This window comes from Hydractinia symbiolongicarpus, chromosome 6, assembly GCF_029227915.1.
Source record: "Hydractinia symbiolongicarpus strain clone_291-10 chromosome 6, HSymV2.1, whole genome shotgun sequence".
Classification (NCBI taxonomy): domain Eukaryota; kingdom Metazoa; phylum Cnidaria; class Hydrozoa; order Anthoathecata; family Hydractiniidae; genus Hydractinia; species Hydractinia symbiolongicarpus.
The window spans coordinates 26073065-26094328 of record NC_079880.1 but is presented as its reverse complement, the minus strand read 5'-3'; the positions used below and the strand labels follow the sequence as shown (position 1 = coordinate 26094328).

At 33.7% G+C, this 21264-nt stretch overlaps 1 protein-coding gene across 7 annotated transcripts; it reads left to right on the top strand.

Annotated features, from left to right (window-relative positions):
• Positions 1–13524: 13524 nt before the first annotated feature.
• On the top strand, positions 13525–19920 carry LOC130647861 (uncharacterized PPE family protein PPE21-like). Of its 7 annotated transcripts, XM_057453855.1 has the most exons (15): positions 13525–16383; positions 16462–16519; positions 16736–16834; positions 16925–17029; positions 17120–17224; positions 17316–17420; positions 17512–17616; positions 17707–17811; positions 18099–18203; positions 18295–18399; positions 18491–18595; positions 18688–18792; positions 18884–18988; positions 19080–19188; positions 19506–19920. In XM_057453855.1, the coding sequence occupies exons 2-15, from the start codon at positions 16462–16464 to the stop codon at positions 19519–19521; spliced, it is 1332 nt and encodes a 443-aa protein (XP_057309838.1). In that variant the 5' UTR covers positions 13525–16383; the 3' UTR covers positions 19522–19920. The 7 variants fall into 7 exon arrangements, with proteins under 7 accessions (XP_057309838.1, XP_057309839.1, XP_057309841.1 ...); XM_057453856.1 differs by lacking the exon at positions 16925–17029; XM_057453858.1 differs by lacking the exon at positions 18491–18595.
• The last annotated feature ends 1344 nt before the right edge of the window (positions 19921–21264 follow it).

Sequence of the window (21264 nt, the reverse complement as noted above, 5' to 3'; positions counted from 1 at the left end):
TGCCGGGAGTTGTCTAGTAGAGCGCGGGCCCTAATTGGGTCTGCGTAGCTCAAAATGAGCATTAAATACTCTAGGACTCTCCATCAAGCCATGGCCCCTCCTGGAAATAATAGACAGGGTATATCCCTCGATATTTGTGAGGCTAGTCATGTAAAATATGCACATCTATCTATCTATATCTATCTATCTATCTAAACTTTTTGGTTTTTGATATATAAAATTGTCAGGGCCAACAATTTTGTGCACAATTGTAGCTAGAAACAAGCTATGTGATGGGACAAAATATAATTATTGTGTAGTACATGTATAGCTATATTGGTAGTTTTATCCCAGCTAAGTGGTTAATTTTATGCTAGTCTTTTTGCTAGCTATATAAAGGCACTTGTTGCTCTTTTTATGCTAGCTAGCTATTACTCTTTTAAAGTTAGCTAGCTATACACTATATCCTATCTAAGGCTAAGAAGGGGTTCATTACATGTAAAAAAAAAATAGTGATATACTAGCTAGCTAAACATACCCTTTCTTCGTTTCTTGAAAATGACCTTATATATATATACAATATACAAATTACGCTAGGCCATCTTTAAATAAACAAAAGCACTCCCTCGTTGTGTCAATAAAAAAACACCTTGTCTCGCTTAATTTAGCAATTATATAAGAGAATGACCGGATTAAAGTACTGGGCAACCCAGTCCAAAAAAAAAGTGGCACGAAAATTCAATGATTTTGATGTATAGTGGGGGCGGAAATCCTATACACTCTCCTCCGTCCCTTATATTTGGCTTATTTAATGAGGAAATGGGCTCCGCTACGCTCCGGGCGCTGACGCGCCCTCCGCTTCTCTCCGCAAAAATGTTTCATTTAGGGGCTGATTACATGGAGAATTTCAGCCCGGGTCGAAATTTCAACTCGGGGCAGGGCTGAAAATTGTTTTCCTATTACATGGAGATCGAGCACATGCGCATGGTTGTTTTCAACCCCGAGTAAAAATGATTTTGCGATTATGTGACATTTCCGCCGCAAAGAAGACTGGGCTAAGCACTTAAAACAGTTAAACAGAGATAAACAGGCGTATAGAGGCGTAATACCATTTTCCAAAAAGACTTCATTGCAACTTCGGTTTAAATGAAAACAAAGGGCACATTATGTCGTTACCTGTCCAGCTAAAACAATTGCTCAGCCATTTCATTTGCAGAAAAAGTTTTCAGGAAAATAAGAAAAGATGTAGCTACCTAGTTAACTGCATTTAGCATAAGAGTTATTGCTTAAGACTATTACAGTAGCCAAACTGCATTTTTTTACTCTCACTTTTTAGCCAAAGATAGGAGCTAGCTAAATGGCTACAGTATCAACACAAAAATAAATTTTGGGTAGGATAAAAAGCTCTTTATACCAAACTTTAAATTCCATATGACACATAGAAAACGTAAATGCGTAAGTTTGACCAGGGATTCCGCATGTAGCCTCGACCCCGTTAAATGCTAAAACGCAGCCTACATTCCCATTTCGCGCGTCGTAGTAGTAGGAGTTGCCCGGTGATTTTAAACACGATTCCACTGCGTTGCAACCGTGAAATAGTACCCTACTTAACGTAATGTTTAATTAAAACAAAGTTTATAAAACAAGTTTTATGACAGCATATTGTATTTTTAAGCACCAGTCATGATCGCGGATGGTTACACAAGCGACGAAAACAACGGAAATTACTTTGGTCATATTGGAAACAGCGGATCTCAAAATGGGGGCCAAACTTACGGAGATCGTAAGCATATAGATTTATACTTCATCTGGCCAAGAAAGCTCTTTCAAAACATACATAATCTTTTGCTCACCTTATAAACATTTTTTTAGCTTTGCTACCTTCACGAGATTTCCACACCATCAAAGAAAACAGCGGAAGTTCTTTTGATCATATTTTAAATACCGAAACTCAATATGGGGGACAAACTTACGGAGAGTGTATGTATATAAAATTTACCATCAGTTGACCAGAAAAGCTCTTTTGCAAAATCTTTTGCATCACCCTATAAACATTTTTTAGCTTCGCTACCTTCACGTGTCTTGTCCACCAGCAACAAAACTAACGGGACTTGCTTTAAGCATATTGCAAACAGCGGAACTCAACATGGTGGACAAACCTACGGGGATTGTAAGTATTCCAAACTTATTTTCAATTGGCAAGGAGAGCTTTTTTCACACATAAAACATTTTGAATTTTTTTTAGCTCTGCTACATTTCCGAGACTTCCATACAAGCAATGAAAACAGCGGAAATCACTTTCGTCATATTGGAAACAGCGAAACTAAAAATAGTGGAGAAACCTACGGAGTCTTAAGTATGTAGACTTATAATTGAATAAACTTATAATTAGACGGAAAAGTAAAATACGAAATTGCTTGCAATACATTTTGGTAGTTTTCTAGTTTCTAGATTGCACAAAAACTCATATTTCAAACAAATACAAAGCATAGGAAATCCTTATGTCTGTATAAAAATTATAACTCGTGCACTATGTAATATTGATAACAGCGATGTAATTATACTGACGTTTTATCTTAGAGTGAAGAAAGAGAAAAATAACGCCGAAGAAGAAACCAATGAAGAGAATATTCCCATCATACATATTGTTTAATTTGTATACAACTTTTTTTCGTTAAAAATAAAAAAAATATCATAATTTGGATGCATTCATTCACTAGGCTTTATCAAAATGTTTCTGTCGTTAGCCGGAATAGTTTAAAATGTATATTAATTAAAAGTAGCAGGACTTGAAAGAACTTGAAAAGAGAATGAAAATCCGAATTGATCGTAGTGTGTAACACACTACCTTAGTCTCAATCCATATTCGTCTTATTTTCTCTTTTGATTTTTTCGCGAAAGTTATTTCTCATTTGGTAACTTTGCTGATGTTATGGATCGACTGGAGACTGGAGTCAATGCGTTAAATACGTTTCGCGTTACCATTGCATTGAGGCCAAATAACTTGAAAACAGAGTGACAACATCTGTTATTTTGTAATTATAAACTAAAATTACAAAGGTTGAAAATTGGAAAGAAACACAATTGAAGTGCATTTGTTTCTAGAACAAAATATGTAGAAGAATGCCTGCGTTCTGTCGGTTGGTTAAATAACGTGGGCTGGCGTAATTGCATAAAATATGAATTCTTATTTCATGCCGAACATGAGACAACATGAAACGAGAACTCTCCCACTGTAAAATAATGTGAAGTAAAATTAACGTATAGAAGCAACTTCAGCAAAGTTTAATTGACTCGGGAAAAACTTCTAATGTCTATTTTGACACTATTTCTCTTTATTTTAGCCCTATAGACGACTATCTAGGAATCACTTTTAAGAGAGCGTATTTTTAAAGTGACCCTGAAAAGCTTATTTATTTCAAATTACACTGCAAAGAGAGTACGTAATTACACTGTGTTTGTTAATTGACAGATTGACAGTTCTGGCGGCATAAATAAGACAGAACCAAATCAATGTAAACATTCACTGCAAAAATTCGCTCTGAACGCATTCGTCCTCAACATTTGCTCCGAACATTTGCTCTGAGCCGTGACTAAATTATGACGTTATAGATGTTACCTGTTGATTTGCGTTAAGTTTTTAACACTCGCCGACTTGGTGTGAAATGACATCGAATGAAATGACAAATATTGTAAATACAACATCTACTAATATGTTGTAAGCTGGATGGCTCGATAATAAAGTTAAAACTTTCTTGCTCACACTTGTCGGAGTTCAGTTAACTGACAGTTCACATTAAAAGATCATAGCTTTTTTCACACTCATAACTCGTAAAGTTGATTATTAAGATAAAGTGGACTATTATTAATCACTTTCGTGGTCAAAAAGATTTACGTGGATTTCATCGTGTTTGTTTTATCGATCTTATACCAAGACTTGACTTATAACAAATTACGTGATTTCCAAAATACATTTTCTGACTAACATTTTTATGGCTATGTAAATTGAACCTTTTCTTTATTATTTTGTAATTATCTAACTTGTTTACACATACACACTTGTTTATAACACCTACCTACGTTAGATGTTATAAAATCTTGTTAAAAATTCTTAATCTTAAACTAAAATCTAATTCTTGCCGACGACAGCACGTTCCAATTCACTATTTTATTTTGACCTTTAAGTCGTTTTTGACGCTGTTAAGTTGTGTATACTCTTGCCAAAGTAGCTAAAATTTCCAAAGTCCGCCCTTTGCAGAGCACTGACCAAGTGATGCTCTTTGGCTTGGCATCAAGAAAAAGGTCAATAAACGACATCATTTCACAAATATTATGTCTATAAATCAGCATATATTTCTCTTGATATTCGTCAGATGAAGAAAATTATGTCAAATCAAAACTTTAATAGGAAAACAACTTTTCATTTCCGTAGAACAATTGATTTAGTAATGAGCTGCACAAGAATATTATTATATTTATATGCGTCATCATTGTAATCAAATTTAATTATTTTGAGTTGTGCATGTCTCATAAGCACTCAAAGTGCACCAAATTATTTTCTAATTCATTGCATTTAATCGCAAATAACTTGATTTATTAACTTTTTATAACCTTTGTACATGCGATACAAGTGAAATAATCAGACCGGGTTTTTATTTACCTTTGCAGAGGCAGAAGTGTTCAAATTCCGAGACTAGGAGAAACGGATAGCAGTGAGTTTAGACAAATCCGCCCTTGACATATCCTTAACATATCCGCCCTAGGCCCTGTCAGATCTCCATTAGCCATATCTCTCAAATAATCTTGTCTTTAACCCGTAGTTTGCTGCAGAAGCTGCACCACCAGATTTTAAGCTCTGCAATCCAAAGTTTTTCGGGTTAAGTCTGAGTTTTTCACAACGTCTAAAACGTATTCTCTAGCGGTTATGTAACTTATTACCAATGTCCGTCTCTGTATACGCCGGTTTTGTTTTTCACTATAACGATTCAATTTGACATTTTTTGTAAGATTTTAAGAACATTTTTGCTATATTAGGAATTGCACCTTGCACACGTACTTTTTTGACATTTTCAGATTTTTTTTTGGTAAAGGGCAGTGTGTAATATACTAAAATATTTGCTGAATAAAATTATATAACAGACCTTTCCCATTGTCCTTCTTTCTGCCAAAGTGGATTTTTCCACGGGCCTTATGGACTAGTTAATTAGATTACAAAGGAAGTTAAATTTACTTTTTAATACTTTGTAATTTGTAACAATAAAAATAAATTTGTAACCGAAGTCTTTTAATTTTTCGTGTGTGTTACAATGCTTAGTACCTGCTTTAATACTCAAAACAAAGACCTCGTTTTTATTAACAGAAAGCGAGATACTGAAGAAAGTTCTATTTCTATGTGGTTATTGTACAGCTTGACGCAGGATTATTATTTTCGTCATACACATTATTATTCTAATCAAGATAACTTTATAAGTTGTGCATACCTCATTAAACACTCAGAGTTCCCTAATTTATTATTAGTCAACCTAAATGTTTTTTCACTCAAAACCAATTTCATCATGTGATCTCATAAATGCAAAATTTCTTTATCTAAGAACCACAGACGGAAATGTTTGAAGCGGCATAGACCTCTGAGCCGGTAGGCCATGCCTCCCCTTGATGCAGTTTGGACAAAACAAAACATAGAATAATTTGCGTATCGATTCATTACCGTAATTTTTGTGTTGCTTGAACGAAATTCGCCGGATACAAATAATTTCAAGAGCGTACCACATTCGAAAAAGCAGGAAACTTTATCAATAGAATTAAACGCAATATTTGACGTTTTAAAATAGCTGTTCTAATATATATTTTGCGGAGTCTCTAGGAAGTATGAAAGGACACGACCCTAATATTTTGCCGAAAAAAAAAGATTTTTGAATTTTGTCACAAAATATGAATAATTTCTTACAATAAGAATAATTTCTTGCAATTCTCTTTCAAGGTATTGATATTATCTAACCTACTACTTATATTAACACTTAAACAAAATTGTTTGAAGTTTATAAGTGAAAACAAATTGGACTGGATTTGGAAGTTGTGTAGTAATAAAAATAACCAAGCACAAATCAGGCCAAAGTAGACGCAGAAAATAACAATAAATCAAAACCTGAACTACAAGAAATTTTCAAGTTTCGCTTCGAGAAGAAAAAGTGTGGTGTGTTTACATAACGACATCGACTTTCAAACATTCGGGAGACATTCTGACACAACATTCTAACACAAAATATTTAAATATAAATATTTTCCATGTTTAAACTTTATTATCGCTTTAAAAAATATAATGACAACTTTGTAGAAAGTATAACTTGTTTTCTTTCATTGCGTTTCGCAAGTAATTAGATTATATTCTTGTCTGCGCATTTAAACTACCAGACTTTTGGAGATTTAGCTAAATGACCTAAAAATACAAAAAAACATAAGATTGAAAGAAAGCGACGAAAATTATTTCAACGCATTCATGTTACAGGCACAATCACACTGAAATTGTTTTGTCACTCTCAGATAATGCTAATTTAATATTAGGTTTTTTCTCCGCAATCCACTCAAATATGTACTCTTTTTTATAGCTAGATCTCATTATCTGGAAAGAAAACAATGACATAGATCTAGCTATAAATTTAGTGACATCAACCTATAGGCTCATATACTAACCTACATAAAATCTGGCCTACAAAACAAATATTGGGAACTTTCTAACGTTAGCCTTATGTTAGCAATCTTTTTAAAATAGCCGTCGTCTGTCTGTCTGTCTGTCCGCGAAAGACGCGTCCTGTTTTCCACGGGTTGACGACTAGTACGTTAATAAAGGCAAATAAACTTAACGTTCAACTAAAGTTGAAATATCTTTTAGGTTATGTTAACGTTCGGATGACGTTAGAAAAATATTAGTTCGTACATGTCAAGGTAATGTTAAGTTTACGTTGTTGTTTCACGTATAACGTTCAATCAACCACCAACGAAAATGAAACATTTAATTTGAGATTAAGATCAAAACCATTACCTGTTAATGATGAAATCCTCACTTAATAACAAGGAATGGTCATTTTTGTTCCTCTTCTTTTGTTTCTTAATAAATTTATAATCTGTTTGTTTTAATACAACTATAAGGCTTTATTTTATCTTGTTTTTTACGGAATTTCAACAAGCACGATCACGGGATTATTACTAACTTTTTCACGCCGTATTAATTTTATACATAGCCACAGCGGGCTAATAATTTAGAACAATAGGTAAATGTGGAAGATACTTGTGCAGAGAATGCGTTTATATACAATTTAGAGAAGTAATTTTAAAACTATCCCTTGTATCCTTGGAACCCTATAATCTTTGCATCTGTTAATAAATGAATAACACAATTTATTTTTCTTTTAAAAAATTTGGGATACTTTTAGTAGAACAGTTAATTAAGTCATGAGCTTCACACATTATTTTGAGTTGTGCATGCCTCATTAAGCATTAAGCATTATATCATACAAACCATTTAAAAGTCCTTACTCTCAGCGTAGTTATGGATATGAAACTGCACATACGCTTTTGAATAGAACTAAAATAAAAGTTATCATTTCTATAGATCTAGCTTATCAAGAGCAGATTTTCACTTATCCCTTATGAAATTAGAGTTCATATCATCGCTTCGACCGACACCTTTTTTTTAGGGTATTATGCTGAGAAGTTTAATATTAATATGTAAATAATATTTTGTTAACAACAAATTCATTAGAATTTTGTGTCGGAAAACATAGTACGATGTGAAATTCGTTAAACATTTATAAGTTTCAAATCATAAAAATTCTTATGTATAAAGGTATGACAAAACCAGGATTGGTGGGTTTGATTGTCTAATGGTTTACTTTTATTTCTACATCATACGATCCTTAGATAGCCTTTTCTTCAGCAGTAGAATATTTTCGTCTATATAATAACACAGAGACTGTGTGTGTGTCTGTCTGTCTGTCTGTCTGTCTGCAACAGGCGAAGTGGATGTGTTCATTTACCTTTAATGTAATGTCTTAAATGTTAATCTAAAAATTGAAGTTCTTAACGTCAATATCTTATATTAAATTAAAGAACCCATTACAATGCACTATAAACTTAAAAACGAGGTAGTGACGTCATTTTTCACCGCATGGGTAACTAGGAACCACCTGGGACCAACTAAAGTAGGTTTCCTAAACCTGGATATCCGAATCTATTACGGAATGAACGGGTTGATGACGTCACTAGAAATTATTTAAACCACAATACACCTTTCCCGAGACTATGAGTCATCCTTTTTTTAAACTCGTAAAATATGAATACCATATTTGAATTCAGCATAGTTTTTTTAATTTATGTGTAAAAGTTTAACTTGATACGCCAACAGAAAGTGTTATTTTGTGGAGATATATACCACAGTTAAAGTCTTCTTAATGCTCAAGTTACCATGTCCCGCCTCGTTTTTAAAAAGAGGTTGGACATGCCACAAATCTTTAAATTAGAATAGCAGGTTGTTTACTTGCTGCATTGTTTCAAAATTTTCTTTGTTTATGACATTTTTGATAAGGAATTCAAATCTGTTGTCCATTTTTCATAAAACCCAACAGAAAAAGTTGTGGCACAACAAAACAAAAGTCTCGGGAAAGGTGTATATCAGCCTCTTATTTAAATAATGGCAGTAAATTAAGCAAGAGATATAGAAAAAGATATAGTTTTAAAACAATTTTTGGAAAATTATCTACATGGTTTGGGATTATATATAAAAAGTTCAAGTTTCGAAAGATTATAAACCAAAATGATCCGTTCGTTGGTTCACGTAGTTTTTAAGTGCCGTTCAAATGAATAATTCATTGTATGCAAAAGAGTATTACTAAAACCTAATCTAGATTATTTCGAGTGAATATTTACAACACTAATTGTTGGCCCATTGTTGATGATACTACTCGTAACGCCAGTGTTGATAAAGCAAGTTGTTAGCTCTTGGAAAAGTTTTAACGATAAATATCTGCATTCTCTTTAGGGCATGAGTGTTTTTTTTGTCAGTAAAAACAGACAGCTCAAACTTTGTGAGCGCGTATTAATATTCTGGTAATTCTGTTACAGGAAAAATGCGGCTACAAGTCTGAACTATGATTTTTAATTAGTAATTTAATTTTAATTACACTCTCATTGTCTGTGTACTTTACTTTCTATTGGATTTATCTATATATTTTCTCATTCCTTATAGTTATTCAAAAGAAAATAAACCTTCTTATTAACTTTTCAAATCTCTTTCATAGACGTATTCTTTTTCAATTTGTTCGTGATAACAAAACGTCTAAAGAAACTTAACAATGTTTGAAATATTCACGCGGGGAATATGACGACAAGCGAATTCTAATTTTTGCCAGGTTAAAAATTATTCTGTTAAAAATGAATTCACGGCAGCGTTATTTTGGACCCCACGGAGTAAGTGCCAATAAACCGGGGGTTATGTAGTGATCGTGGTAAATTGGCAGAAAGTTTATTAAGAATTAATAATTGGGTGGAAGTAGAGTTTTGTTTCCAACGAAGTATTTCACATATAGTTTTTCATGACCTACACTTTTTTGGCAAAAGTTTGGAGGAAAGTACCAGAAATTGAAAATGGAATTTATTTACTACCTATATTTTTAGATTTTTTACCCTGTTGTTCCTTTTAAGGCCAATTACCCTTGAGCTTCGACTTTGGAAAACTCAAAGCCGGTAATAAGAAGCTCTACATTTAGTAACAGCTAGCTGCATTTTGGAAATAGTTCTATCTATACCTACTTAATCAGGGGCGGATCCAGACTTTTTCAAGACTTAGTCAAGACTGAGTCTTGAATTTAGCAGCTGGGGGCTAAATTTTAAGCTTTGCGGGTACAAAAATCGCCGAAAAATTGTCTTCCGATTTATCTAGTTATTAATAAAATTGACCAAAAGAAACGCTAAGCTATAACAAAATCTCCTAAGAACATCTTTTATAAGAATCAAATCTCCGTCTTACACGTCTTATTTTAGATAGATAAAACCACTAAAATTAACAGGGATTAACTACAATAAAGTGAGACAATTGTGAATATATTTCATTATTTATAAACTCCTGCTGTTTCTGCCAATATCAGGCTTCATCAGCATGACTAGGTGAATCAAATGATCACACCAGCCATGGACAGCAAAATAAAACACAATAATAACAAAAAAAATAAGAATATGGAAAGATCAGGATAATGAAGATGAAATATACATACATGTGATATGATACAAACACACCTCAACCCATGTATTTGTTCAGATATATTTGTTTATTCATAGGGCTAAACTCAAGTTTCGTTTGAACTTTGAAAGAAGAATTAAGAAGGGATTTTACTGCTTTTTGCATGCTGAAATAGGAAAATGCAACTTTCAGTTAAGAAAGTTGCAACCTGGAAAAAGGGGAACGTAATGATTTGGCTTGAAGTCTACACCAGACTTAACAATATCTTCATAACAAAATAAATTTTTTAACTGATCTTCATCAGGTAAAATAGATGGGTGTGGCAATATACACTGTGTAAAGAAAGTTGTAACAAACTGTACCAAACCGAATTGTGGGTAAAATGTGTTAATTTTTCTCTTTATTACTGTTGACAAGGCAAGTATTGATAGAAAAGGAAACCATGTCTTGGGGGTACAGTTGTTGATTGCTTCTGCTTTAACTGCCTCCTCAGGAGAAAGAGTCATATTACAAACAATATGGGAAAGGGAAAATCTGAATATGGGAAAGGGAAAATCTGAATAAACTTTTCTCAGATATAAAAATATTTGCCTTTTGGTTTTTAAAAGCAAATTGAAAACAAGGATGATTGGAATAAAAGGAAGGATGCAAGAAAAGTTCTATGGATGTCAAGATTCTCAAAACATCAACAAGAGAATTATCACCTATGCCTATACCAACGATGCTGAGCTGTATAGACAGTCTCCTGATGGATTGGATCTAAAAATAATATATTTTACCATGACCTTTTACTCAACAAACTTGTTTCTTAATAGTCATTCGAAGAGTTGTTTATTTTCATCACCAACCTTTCTTATCCAGATGTCAAGTTCTTGCTTCTAATAACAACACAAATATTAATTGAGAAAGAATTCCTCCGCAATGCTGAAAATTCTGTTCAAAGCTCATATTACAAAAACAATACACCTTTATGACAATTCAATTGTACATGCGTTCCTACCGCTCTCCATCGTTTTACAATATCGGAAAAAAGGAGGTAAAACTCGTGTTTTTATGAGAGTTTGTTAGAGACGAAAGCGTGTTTTCTCCAGTTTTTTAACTTCCGTCGTATCAATTTCTTTCAAATTTTTAGGAAACGTTAATAATAATAAGATACAACTTATGTGTACTTTTTATTAAAAACAAAACGTGGCAAGAAAAGTTATCACGAAAAATAGTGTTTTCTCCTTAATAAACTCTTATAAAAGTGTAATGTTTACCTCCTCTGATTGCAAAATAAGCTGCGATGGAGTGTTATTTTTTCCGAATTATCGTAAAGGTGTATTAGCCCTAGCTATTAGCTAATTAAATCTTTTTGTATTTGGTTTTAATAGTCTGTTGTATAAAGCTCTCCCCAACTAGCTTTTCGTAGCAGATATACTGAAAACCTTTAGATAAATGCAAGGTGTGTTGGAGAGTAAAAAACATACTTCTCACCTTAAAACAATAATTCCTTTATCCTCACACCTCGCCTCAGATGGAAGGTATATACTGGACCTGAATTCCGATGAAGACTTTTACCAACCAAGGGATAAATATCCCCAGACAACAAAAATGCTCGAGAACATTCGAGCATTTTTATCATGGAAGGTATATATCTGGACCTGAATTCCGATGAAGACTTTTACCAACCAAGGGATAAATATCCCCAGACAACAAAAATGCTCGAGAATAAACACTTTCTAAAAGTTCTTTTTGCATTTTACGAACAGATTCAAAATTATCACACTTTAAATCAGTAAGCACCCGCGCCAACATATCTGCTGCAGCCATAATCAATAATAGTACGGAAAGATTTTAAGCCAAAAGGCGTGAGTCTTTGACTAATCCTGACGGATGGGAGTTAAAACTATAGCCTAACAGGTTATCAGTAACCACGCAGTACGGAACCTAAATTTCCTTCGCCGGCTGCGGGCCACATATTGTTGGACTACGCATAGAGTGTGAAAATTACGTCACGATTTTGACGTCACAGGCCCCTTAGGTGAGATGGGGAGGGTTGCGGGCCATAGCTATTTGATTTTTGACTGACTGAGTGACTGATTAGTCAAAATGAATCAGTCAAAATCTGTAAGCTATAATTTGCAACCCTCTCAGTCTATATTGTAGCGACGTCACAACTTTGACGTCAACATCGCTATAGGCGAATTGGAGAGGGCTGTGAACCATGGCTTTTCGCCGTAAAAAAATTACAATTTTTAACGCTATCCATTTGCAACGCCTGGATCGTCGACATCTTCGCTTGGCTAACATTATTCGTCAAATTTACACTTAGTCACGCGACTTATCTGACTAACCCTGGATCCGCACCTGTTAATATGGTATCTATCTAAATGTATTGGTTTTCCAAGTCGATAAGTAACTGCTGTCATTTATTTCTACATAATTTCTACATAAATTCGTTAAACAATTTTTGTAAAAACAAATTTCATGGCATCAACTCAAAACTTCTTTTGTAATAATCATACTTCCGAGTTTTAGAATTCATAATGTTCTCAAAATGCAAGTTATGATCAAATAATCACAAATAGGCATTTTTTAGCAAAACAATTTTCTTAAAACTTAAATTGAAAGAAATTGTAAATTTTTTAAACCACAACGTTGGAGCATGTTAGGCCGTGTAGAAACAAATTCACACCAACAAACACAAACATATATAAAAGGGAAAAAAGTGCAGCAATTTATTTGCGGAATTTGCACTTAAAAGGACACAAAATTTTAAGCGTTCAAAGTACCAAATCTTTTTTCTTGATATGATCCTGCAACTTATTCCACAACAGAGAATTGCACAAATTGTGACCAAAACTACCCGTGAAGCACTTGGCATCATGCATCTTTTATTTAAGATCAAAAACTTATTTGTTTAGGATTTTTACCTGGCTACAAAAGTAATGAAGTAATAACCTTAAATGGCAGATATAATTTTCAACATAAAAAGTAACAATTGTCGGTAATGAAAAAAAAAAGACTTTCAAAATCGCAGGCTTTACAAAGATCATATTCTAAACATTCGTCGGTTGTCCAGGAAGTATGTTGTGAAGACCAATAAAATCAAAAATAGTCCACCTGGCGGATTATTTCTAAAAATTTACAGGAACATAGGGACGTACTGTAGGATGCATCTGCTGTTCTGATATCACGTTAATGCACAAACAATACGGCTGTTAACTTAATAGCGGAAAAATTACTTGAAATTGCCGGATTGTTATTTCGTGCAACGTAAAATTGTTTTGTACGTTTCATAACACTAATTGGCTTTTAGGAACGGGCAGAAAAAACACGGCTGTTATCATAGAACTACGGGTTCGCCCGTCCTTTTATATCGCATTTTGTGTTTTCGTAGCACAACTTTTTTCTCGTTCTTAAACGAAGATAACACAAGTATTAATAAAGAGGCTAGTGGAAACTCGCTCTTTAAAAAAAAAAGAAGAAAAAAAGGAAGCGGACATGGAAAATTGCTCGCTACTTTACCCTTTTTGGCTCACGGGAATTTACCCTTTACAATAAAGTAGATACAAAAAGTATAGCACTTGTTTTTTCGTAGCACTACGTTTTTTCTCACAAACTGGTAATACGATGGTAGAAATAACGATAAGTTGTTTTTTTCTATAAAGCATATACACGGAATTACCTTATTAAATTCTGGTAATACTGTTGTTTGTTGTTTACCACCGCTGGCAATTCATTTCAACTAATCTCCAAAACAAGTTTAACCTACGCCACCTCTCTTTACACTCAGACCAATTTATATTGTATGAAATAATCCAAAAAAATGCAAAGAACATTCTAAAAAACGATGTCTTAAACTTAGCGAACATTTAGCCTTATGTACTGCTATTAATGTTTATTGAGACTGTACCCAGGATCAGGAGAAGAAGGTTATCCTCATGCTCACATGCTAAGTCAATAACATAGACTGCTATTGTTTACGTTGTCACTTTGCTTTAAGGTTTACACCTGTTGCCTTAGTTATAGTGCACTGCAACTTGCACTTTGTTATTGCGCTTTGTTATTTTGAAAATTATTAAGTCTAAAAAAACTTGTACTATTTTTTTACGACACCAACCGTTGATGAACTTTGTAATTTTCCTGATTTTGCTGATGGAAAAATCTTTTTTCGCACAATAAGGTAAAACTTCTGCTTGATATGATCAAATGAAAAATAAACCTCCACCTTGGGCTCAAAAGCTAAGGCCAATAGATATGCTTACTCTTATTTCTGTCCACTTACAAAAATGTTTGTTTTCATAAATATAAATGAGAATATATTAGGGGAGGGAGATTCTTGTAGTTGTTTGGGAGATCAAACAAGAAAACTTACGCTTTCCTATAACTGACAGTCTCTTTGTACTGCGCTGTTCGACAAATTCATTTTTTCTTTATTTTTGTTTCACAATCACAGCTATGAAAAGGCTTAAACTCATGGTTTACTTGTTAAATTAGTCAACTGACACCTTTCTTTTTTTCATTATCTACTGTAAATTAACGTTATATATTTTAACATTTTAACAGAATCAAGGCTGATGCTTGTTTGAAAAATTGACGAAGAATTACGTGCTCGTTTCTAATGTGTAGATCACTAAAAATTAAAAACAGATGGCCATAATTAAGGAAACATAAATACACAAACTTTTTTAATTTCCCAGATTACACAGTGAAATCTAATTCAAGGAAATATATTCTAACATTGGTAATGCTGAAGAGTAATGAAGCATGAAACATTTAGGTTGACTAATGTTATACTGGTGAACTCTGAATGCTTAATGAGGCACGCACAACTTAAAACAAGATTTAATTAGTATAAATAATAATATTCCAAAGTAAAGCGGAACAAGAAGCACTGTATAACAAAGTTTATCCGGTATTTTACTTTCTAATGATAAAGAGTAGGCCTTGTTTTCAAAAAAAAACAAGCACTAAGCATTGTGGCTCAATTTCTTGCAATGAATTTAAATGATTAGATAAAAATTATAAAGTATCAAAAGACTAGTTTTACTTAGCAATACATAGTATCTTTCTTGTATATCACAGAAACGGGGAAATATTCGTTCAGGCAGATAGCTACAACTTATAGCGCAATGCAGTGAGGGGAGACTACTTTTCCCCCCTCTCTGTAATTTCTAAAGTCGTTGTTAAATAAACATTAAACTTAAGAAAAATATTGCCCAGACTTTAAGTAACAACGGCGTCATAAAATTTACTAAAGTTGGTGTAATTTTATATGACAATATTTGTATGGTTGCTTGGTATTTTGTCACACTAACGCGAGAAACAAAAAATATCTATCAATATTTACTAAGAATTCACCTAAATCTTGTAAAAACAACCAAAAGAAAAATAATTTTTAAAAAAAAATTCGGGAAAATTAAAGGCTAAATAAAAGTTACAAAACGTAACAATATATCAAACAAAAGTCATCAAAAAAAGTTGAACAGGGGGCTCCACCCCCCTTATTTAGCTCTTGAAATTTAACATTTAAAAATTAAAGTTGGTTTTCGTGTAAGTAACGCCATGTGTTTTAGGAACAAAGTTAATCCTTCGAAAAAACTTTTCTGCTGTTACAACAAGTAATTTCAGTTTACTTCAAAGGTAAAATAATTGGCAGACATTTAGCATCTGGCGATATATAACCTAGCCAAGTTCTTCGTGGTGACATACCTCTGTTGTTTTGGACGCATAAGTTTATATCGCCTTAAAAATTTAGAATTTATTTCAGCAGTTGGACGATTTTTGGAAATAAATTCATTTTGTGTTCTGAGAAAAATTTAAATTTATTCAGTGTCATAAATAAAATGCTTAGGTTTTGCCAACACGGTACAATGAAAGAGTGAGGGACTTTTTTAGACAATGTACTAGATTGAGTAAAAGCACAACTTCTGTACAAGTATTTAATATTAGCGTCTCATTTCATATAATTAACAAACCGTAAAAAAGTTGGTAATAATCCTTAATTGTTTAGATCCTTATTGTTAATCCGGTCTGACTGTAACTTTTGATTTTAACAATAAACCCAAAATGCAAGTGCGACGAAACAATGTGGCAAAAAGAGACTGGAGCTGAGTAAAGTACCTATAAATACAGAAAATTTAGTTCAATCTTTAGTCAAATTCGGCAGTTGAAACAACCGCATCAAGGTAGGATTACAAAATCTTGTGTATAAGCAAATCTCAATTCACAATTCGTAATTGAAATCATGCTTTTCTTTTACATAGATGGAGCAAACTCTATTCATGACCCTAAGCTTTGCGCTGGTTGGAGCATATTTAGCAGGTAAGATTGTACATATATATTTCTAGCATTATTAACCAATTGCCACTGTCCATAAATAGTAAAATAGATATAATGCTTGCTAGAAATTCGTTATTTCTGGGCATAAAACTATCAACTACACAAACTTACCGGGATGCAAAATCATAATTTTCTCAACGCTCTCTTGATAAATGTAAGAAACACCTACCTAATATCTGGATTACAAACTGTTTTCAGCCCCGCTGTACTTTCACACGAGCAACACAAACACCGGAAATACCTTTCATCACATTGGAAACAACGGAACGCAAAATGGAGGACAAACCTACGGTGGTCGTAAGTATAAGAATTTTGTTTTAATTCTTCAGGAAAGCTATTTGGAAGCATGAAATTGTTTGCCTCACAATTTCAAAAATCTGTTTTCAGCTGAGCCAAAACCGTGGTTTCACACAAGCAACACAAACACCGGAAATACCTTTCATCACATTGGAAACAGCGGAACACAAAATGGAGGACAAACCTACGGTGATCGTAAGTATAGGAAATTTGTTTTAATTCTTCAGGAAAGCTATTTGGAAGCATGAAATTGTTTGCTTCACAATTTCAAAAATCTGTTTTCAGCTGCGCCAAAACCGTGGTTTCACACAAGCAACACAAACACCGGAAATACTTTTCATCACATTGGAAACAGTGGAACACAAAATGGAGGACAAACCTACGGTGATCGTAAGTATAGGAAATTTGTTTTTAATTCGTCAGGAAAGCTATTTGGAAGCATGAAATTGTTTGCTTCACAATTTCAAAAATCTGTTTTTAGCTGCGCCAAAACCGTGGTTTCACACAAGCAACACAAACACCGGAAATACTTTTCATCACATTGGAAACAGCGGAACACAAAATGGAGGACAAACCTACGGTGATCGTAAGTATAGGAAATTTGTTTTTAATTCTTCAGGAAACCTATTTGGAAGCATGAAATTGTTTGCTTCACAATTTCAAAAATCTGTTTTCAGCTGCGCCAAAACCGTGTTTTCACACAAGCAACACAAACACCGGAAATACTTTTCATCACATTGGAAACAGCGGAACACAAAATGGAGGACAAACCTACGGTGGTCGTAAGTATAAGAATTTTGTTTTAATTCTTCAGGAAAGCTATTTGGAAGCATGAAATTGTTTGTTTCACAATTTCAAAAATCTGTTTTCAGCTGCGCCAAAACCGTGTTTTCACACAAGCAACACAAACACCGGAAATACTTTTCATCACATTGGAAACAGCGGAACACAAAATGGAGGACAAACCTACGGAGATCGTAAGTATAAGAATTTTGTTTTAATTCTTCAGAAAAGCTATTTGGAAGCATGAAATTGTTTGCCTCACAATTTCAAAAATCTGTTTTCAGCTGAGCCAAAGCCGTGGTTTCACACAAGCAACACAAACACCGGAAATACCTTTCATCACATTGGAAACAGTGGCACACAAAATGGAGGACAAACCTACGGTGGTCGTAAGTATAAGAATTTTGTTTTAATTCTTCAGGAAAGCTATTTTTGGAAGCATGAAATTGTTTGCTTCACAATTTCAAAAATCTGTTTTCAGCTGAGCCAAAACCGTGGTTTCACACAAGCAACACAAACACCGGAAATACCTTTCATCACATTGGAAACAGTGGAACACAAAATGGAGGACAAACCTACGGTGATCGTAAGTATAGGAAATTTGTTCTTAATTCGTCAGGAAAGCTATTTGGAAGCATGAAATTGTTTGCCTCACAATTTCAAAAATCTGTTTTCAGCTGCGCCAAAACCGTGTTTTCACACAAGCAACACAAACACCGGAAATACCTTTCATCACATTGGAAACAGTGGAACACAAAATGGAGGACAAACCTACGGTGATCGTAAGTATAGGAAATTTGTTCTTAACTCGTCAGGAAAGCTATTTGGAAGCATGAAATTGTTTGCCTCACAATTTCAAAAATCTGTTTTCAGCTGAGCCAAAACCGTGGTTTCACACAAGCAACACAAACACCGGAAATACCTTTCATCACATTGGAAACAGTGGAACACAAAATGGAGGACAAACCTACGGTGGTCGTAAGTATAAGAATTTTGTTTTAATTCTTCAGGAAAGCTATTTTTGGAAGCATGAAATTGTTTGCTTCACAATTTCAAAAATCTGTTTTCAGCTGCGCCAAAACCGTGGTTTCACACAAGCAACACAAACACCGGAAATACTTTTCATCACATTGGAAACAGCGGAACACAAAATGGGGGACAAACCTACGGTGATCGTAAGTATAGGAAATTTGTTCTTAACTCGTCAGGAAAGCTATTTGGAAGCATGAAATTGTTTGCCTCACAATTTCAAAAATCTGTTTTCAGCTGAGCCAAAACCGTGGTTTCACACAAGCAACACAAACACCGGAAATACCTTTCATCACATTGGAAACAGTGGAACACAAAATGGAGGACAAACCTACGGTGATCGTAAGTATAGGAAATTTGTTTTTAATTCGTCAGGAAAGCTATTTGGAAGCATGAAATTGTTTGCTTCACAATTTCAAAAATCTGTTTTTAGCTGCGCCAAAACCGTGGTTTCACACAAGCAACACAAACACCGGAAATACTTTTCATCACATTGGAAACAGCGGAACACAAAATGGGGGACAAACCTACGGAGATCTTAAGTATTCAAGTTAAACGTATATTGTCTAGATTAGAAAGCAACTTCTAACTTGCATACAATTTTGAAACGTGCCCATGCATAATTGTTTTTATCTCAGGATAATGTATTTTGTAACCCACCTTAACGCATAGCGTTATTTTACACAAGCAATGAAAAGACGAAAGCTACTTTGCAAATTATGGAGATTGGAAATGTGTATTTACCAGAATCTCGAAGTGGCTTAAAAACCTTTACTAAAATTTATTATAGGAGAAATATTTAGTTGTAGGTTTTGATAACGTTATGCGTCATGTATCTATTTTTGACATTTAATTTTAGAATGAAGAAAGCGTGAAGTAGCGTCGAAAAAGAAACTTAGAGAATATTTCCATCATGAATATTGTTTAATTTGTGTACAATTTTATATTTGGAAATAAAAAAACATCATAATATCATTGCATTTATTCAACAGGTTTTGTTCCAACCAATACACACAGGACAGCGAGTTTAGAAATTTGTGGAAAAGTGTTTATTTTCTAATTCGCTGCGCTCAACCGAAAATAACCTTATTTATTATTTATTTTCTTATTTTTGTGACAGGGAAGACTCAAAGAACTTTGACTAGTCATCTTAGTTAGGAACCGTGTGCTATCGGTAGTCATAACACAATATAATACAGCTATATTTCCTACGAACTAAATTACAACCACTAATTTACATTCGAAACGTTTCCGAAATCGTGACTAAGCCGGATGCGAAAAACCCTATTCTATGGGGAAACATATCCTTAGACCTACAGCCACTAACCCTCCAAGGTTAAGGTATCATTAAAAAATTACACTGTTATTAACAACAACATTATAAACTATTTAAAATAAAGCTGCTTATCTTATAAGTAATCAAACAGTTTTAACGTGTACGGTTCAAGAACTAATTGACATGTGAGCGCTTCCATGCCTTGTACGCCCTATTAAACGCTTAAAATTCAAGGTGACCGGTCTTGGTCATACATACGAAAATAAATTCAATTAGCCGATAGACATAATAGTTGAAAATGTATGTGATTTGAATAGCGGGTGATTAAAATATTTTACCCTTCAATGTATGTGCGAATGTGTTAATCACTGTAATTATAATAATTAATGTGTGTGTACGAGAAGGGTGTCGTGCTACAGAGACACGAAATAGCAAATGCGATATATATTCACGCACCTAATAGTATTTTTTAATAAAATTCTTTACGCAGCTTTAATCACGTCTTGAATTGAATTAATAATGAAAATAGGAAAAATACTAGTCTACCCAAACTGCTCGGTACGAGGAACGCGTTGCAGACAAGCTACAAAATATAGTAACGCAAGGCCTTATTTTCACTGACGCTTTTAATTTCGCTCAGTCACATGCTCAAACTGATTAGCGCGAATGTAGAGAAACAATTTTGTTGAACATTAATATGTTGATCGGTGTTCAGGTACTTAAAACATATTTAAACAATTTTAGATCAGGTAGTGAGAAATCCGTTATTAAAATTGAATAAAAACTTTAATGATAAACCATAAAGACTCTCTGGAATGAATTATGATTTACTTGATTAAAAAATATATACCAGTACCAAATTTCTTACAATTTGTAAAAATATAATAATATTGAACTATGAAGAAATAATATATAGCATCTTCTTCATGCAATAAACAAATATTAAGCCCACGGCGTATAACGACTTTGAAACTGCACAAACAGGTAAGGGTGAAACGAAATTCCAACATCAGGTAGTAGATCGTGTATTAGTAGAAACTAGTCGATAAAGCCCGTGGAAGAATCCACTCAAGCAGAACATTAGGTTGTTTTGCAGATTTTGCTAACGTCAGCAGTATATACAAAAAAAATTGGTGAAATGTAGTTTATCTGTTGCCTGTAATGCGTGCAGATTAAAACGCTGATAAAAATAAGTGTTCGCAAACGAATAAGGAGATATGTATAAGTGTTTTAAAATTTTGCTGACGTCGGTAAAGTCCTCTAAAGTACAAATAAAAAATTTCTTTAGAAATTTGAACTGTAAAATCCACTTAGGCAGGAGTACATTGGAAAAGAGAATCGT

Excerpts from the sequence above, each read along its gene's own strand:
- LOC130647861 (XM_057453855.1), top strand. The coding sequence starts at position 16,462 with ATGGAGCAAACTCTATTCATGACCCTAAGCTTTGCGCTGGTTGGAGCA. Across the intron at positions 17,225-17,315 it reads AGGACAAACCTACGGTGATC|CTGCGCCAAAACCGTGGTTT; the intron begins GTAAGTATAGGA and ends ATCTGTTTTTAG. Across the intron at positions 17,617-17,706 it reads AGGACAAACCTACGGTGGTC|CTGCGCCAAAACCGTGTTTT; the intron begins GTAAGTATAAGA and ends ATCTGTTTTCAG.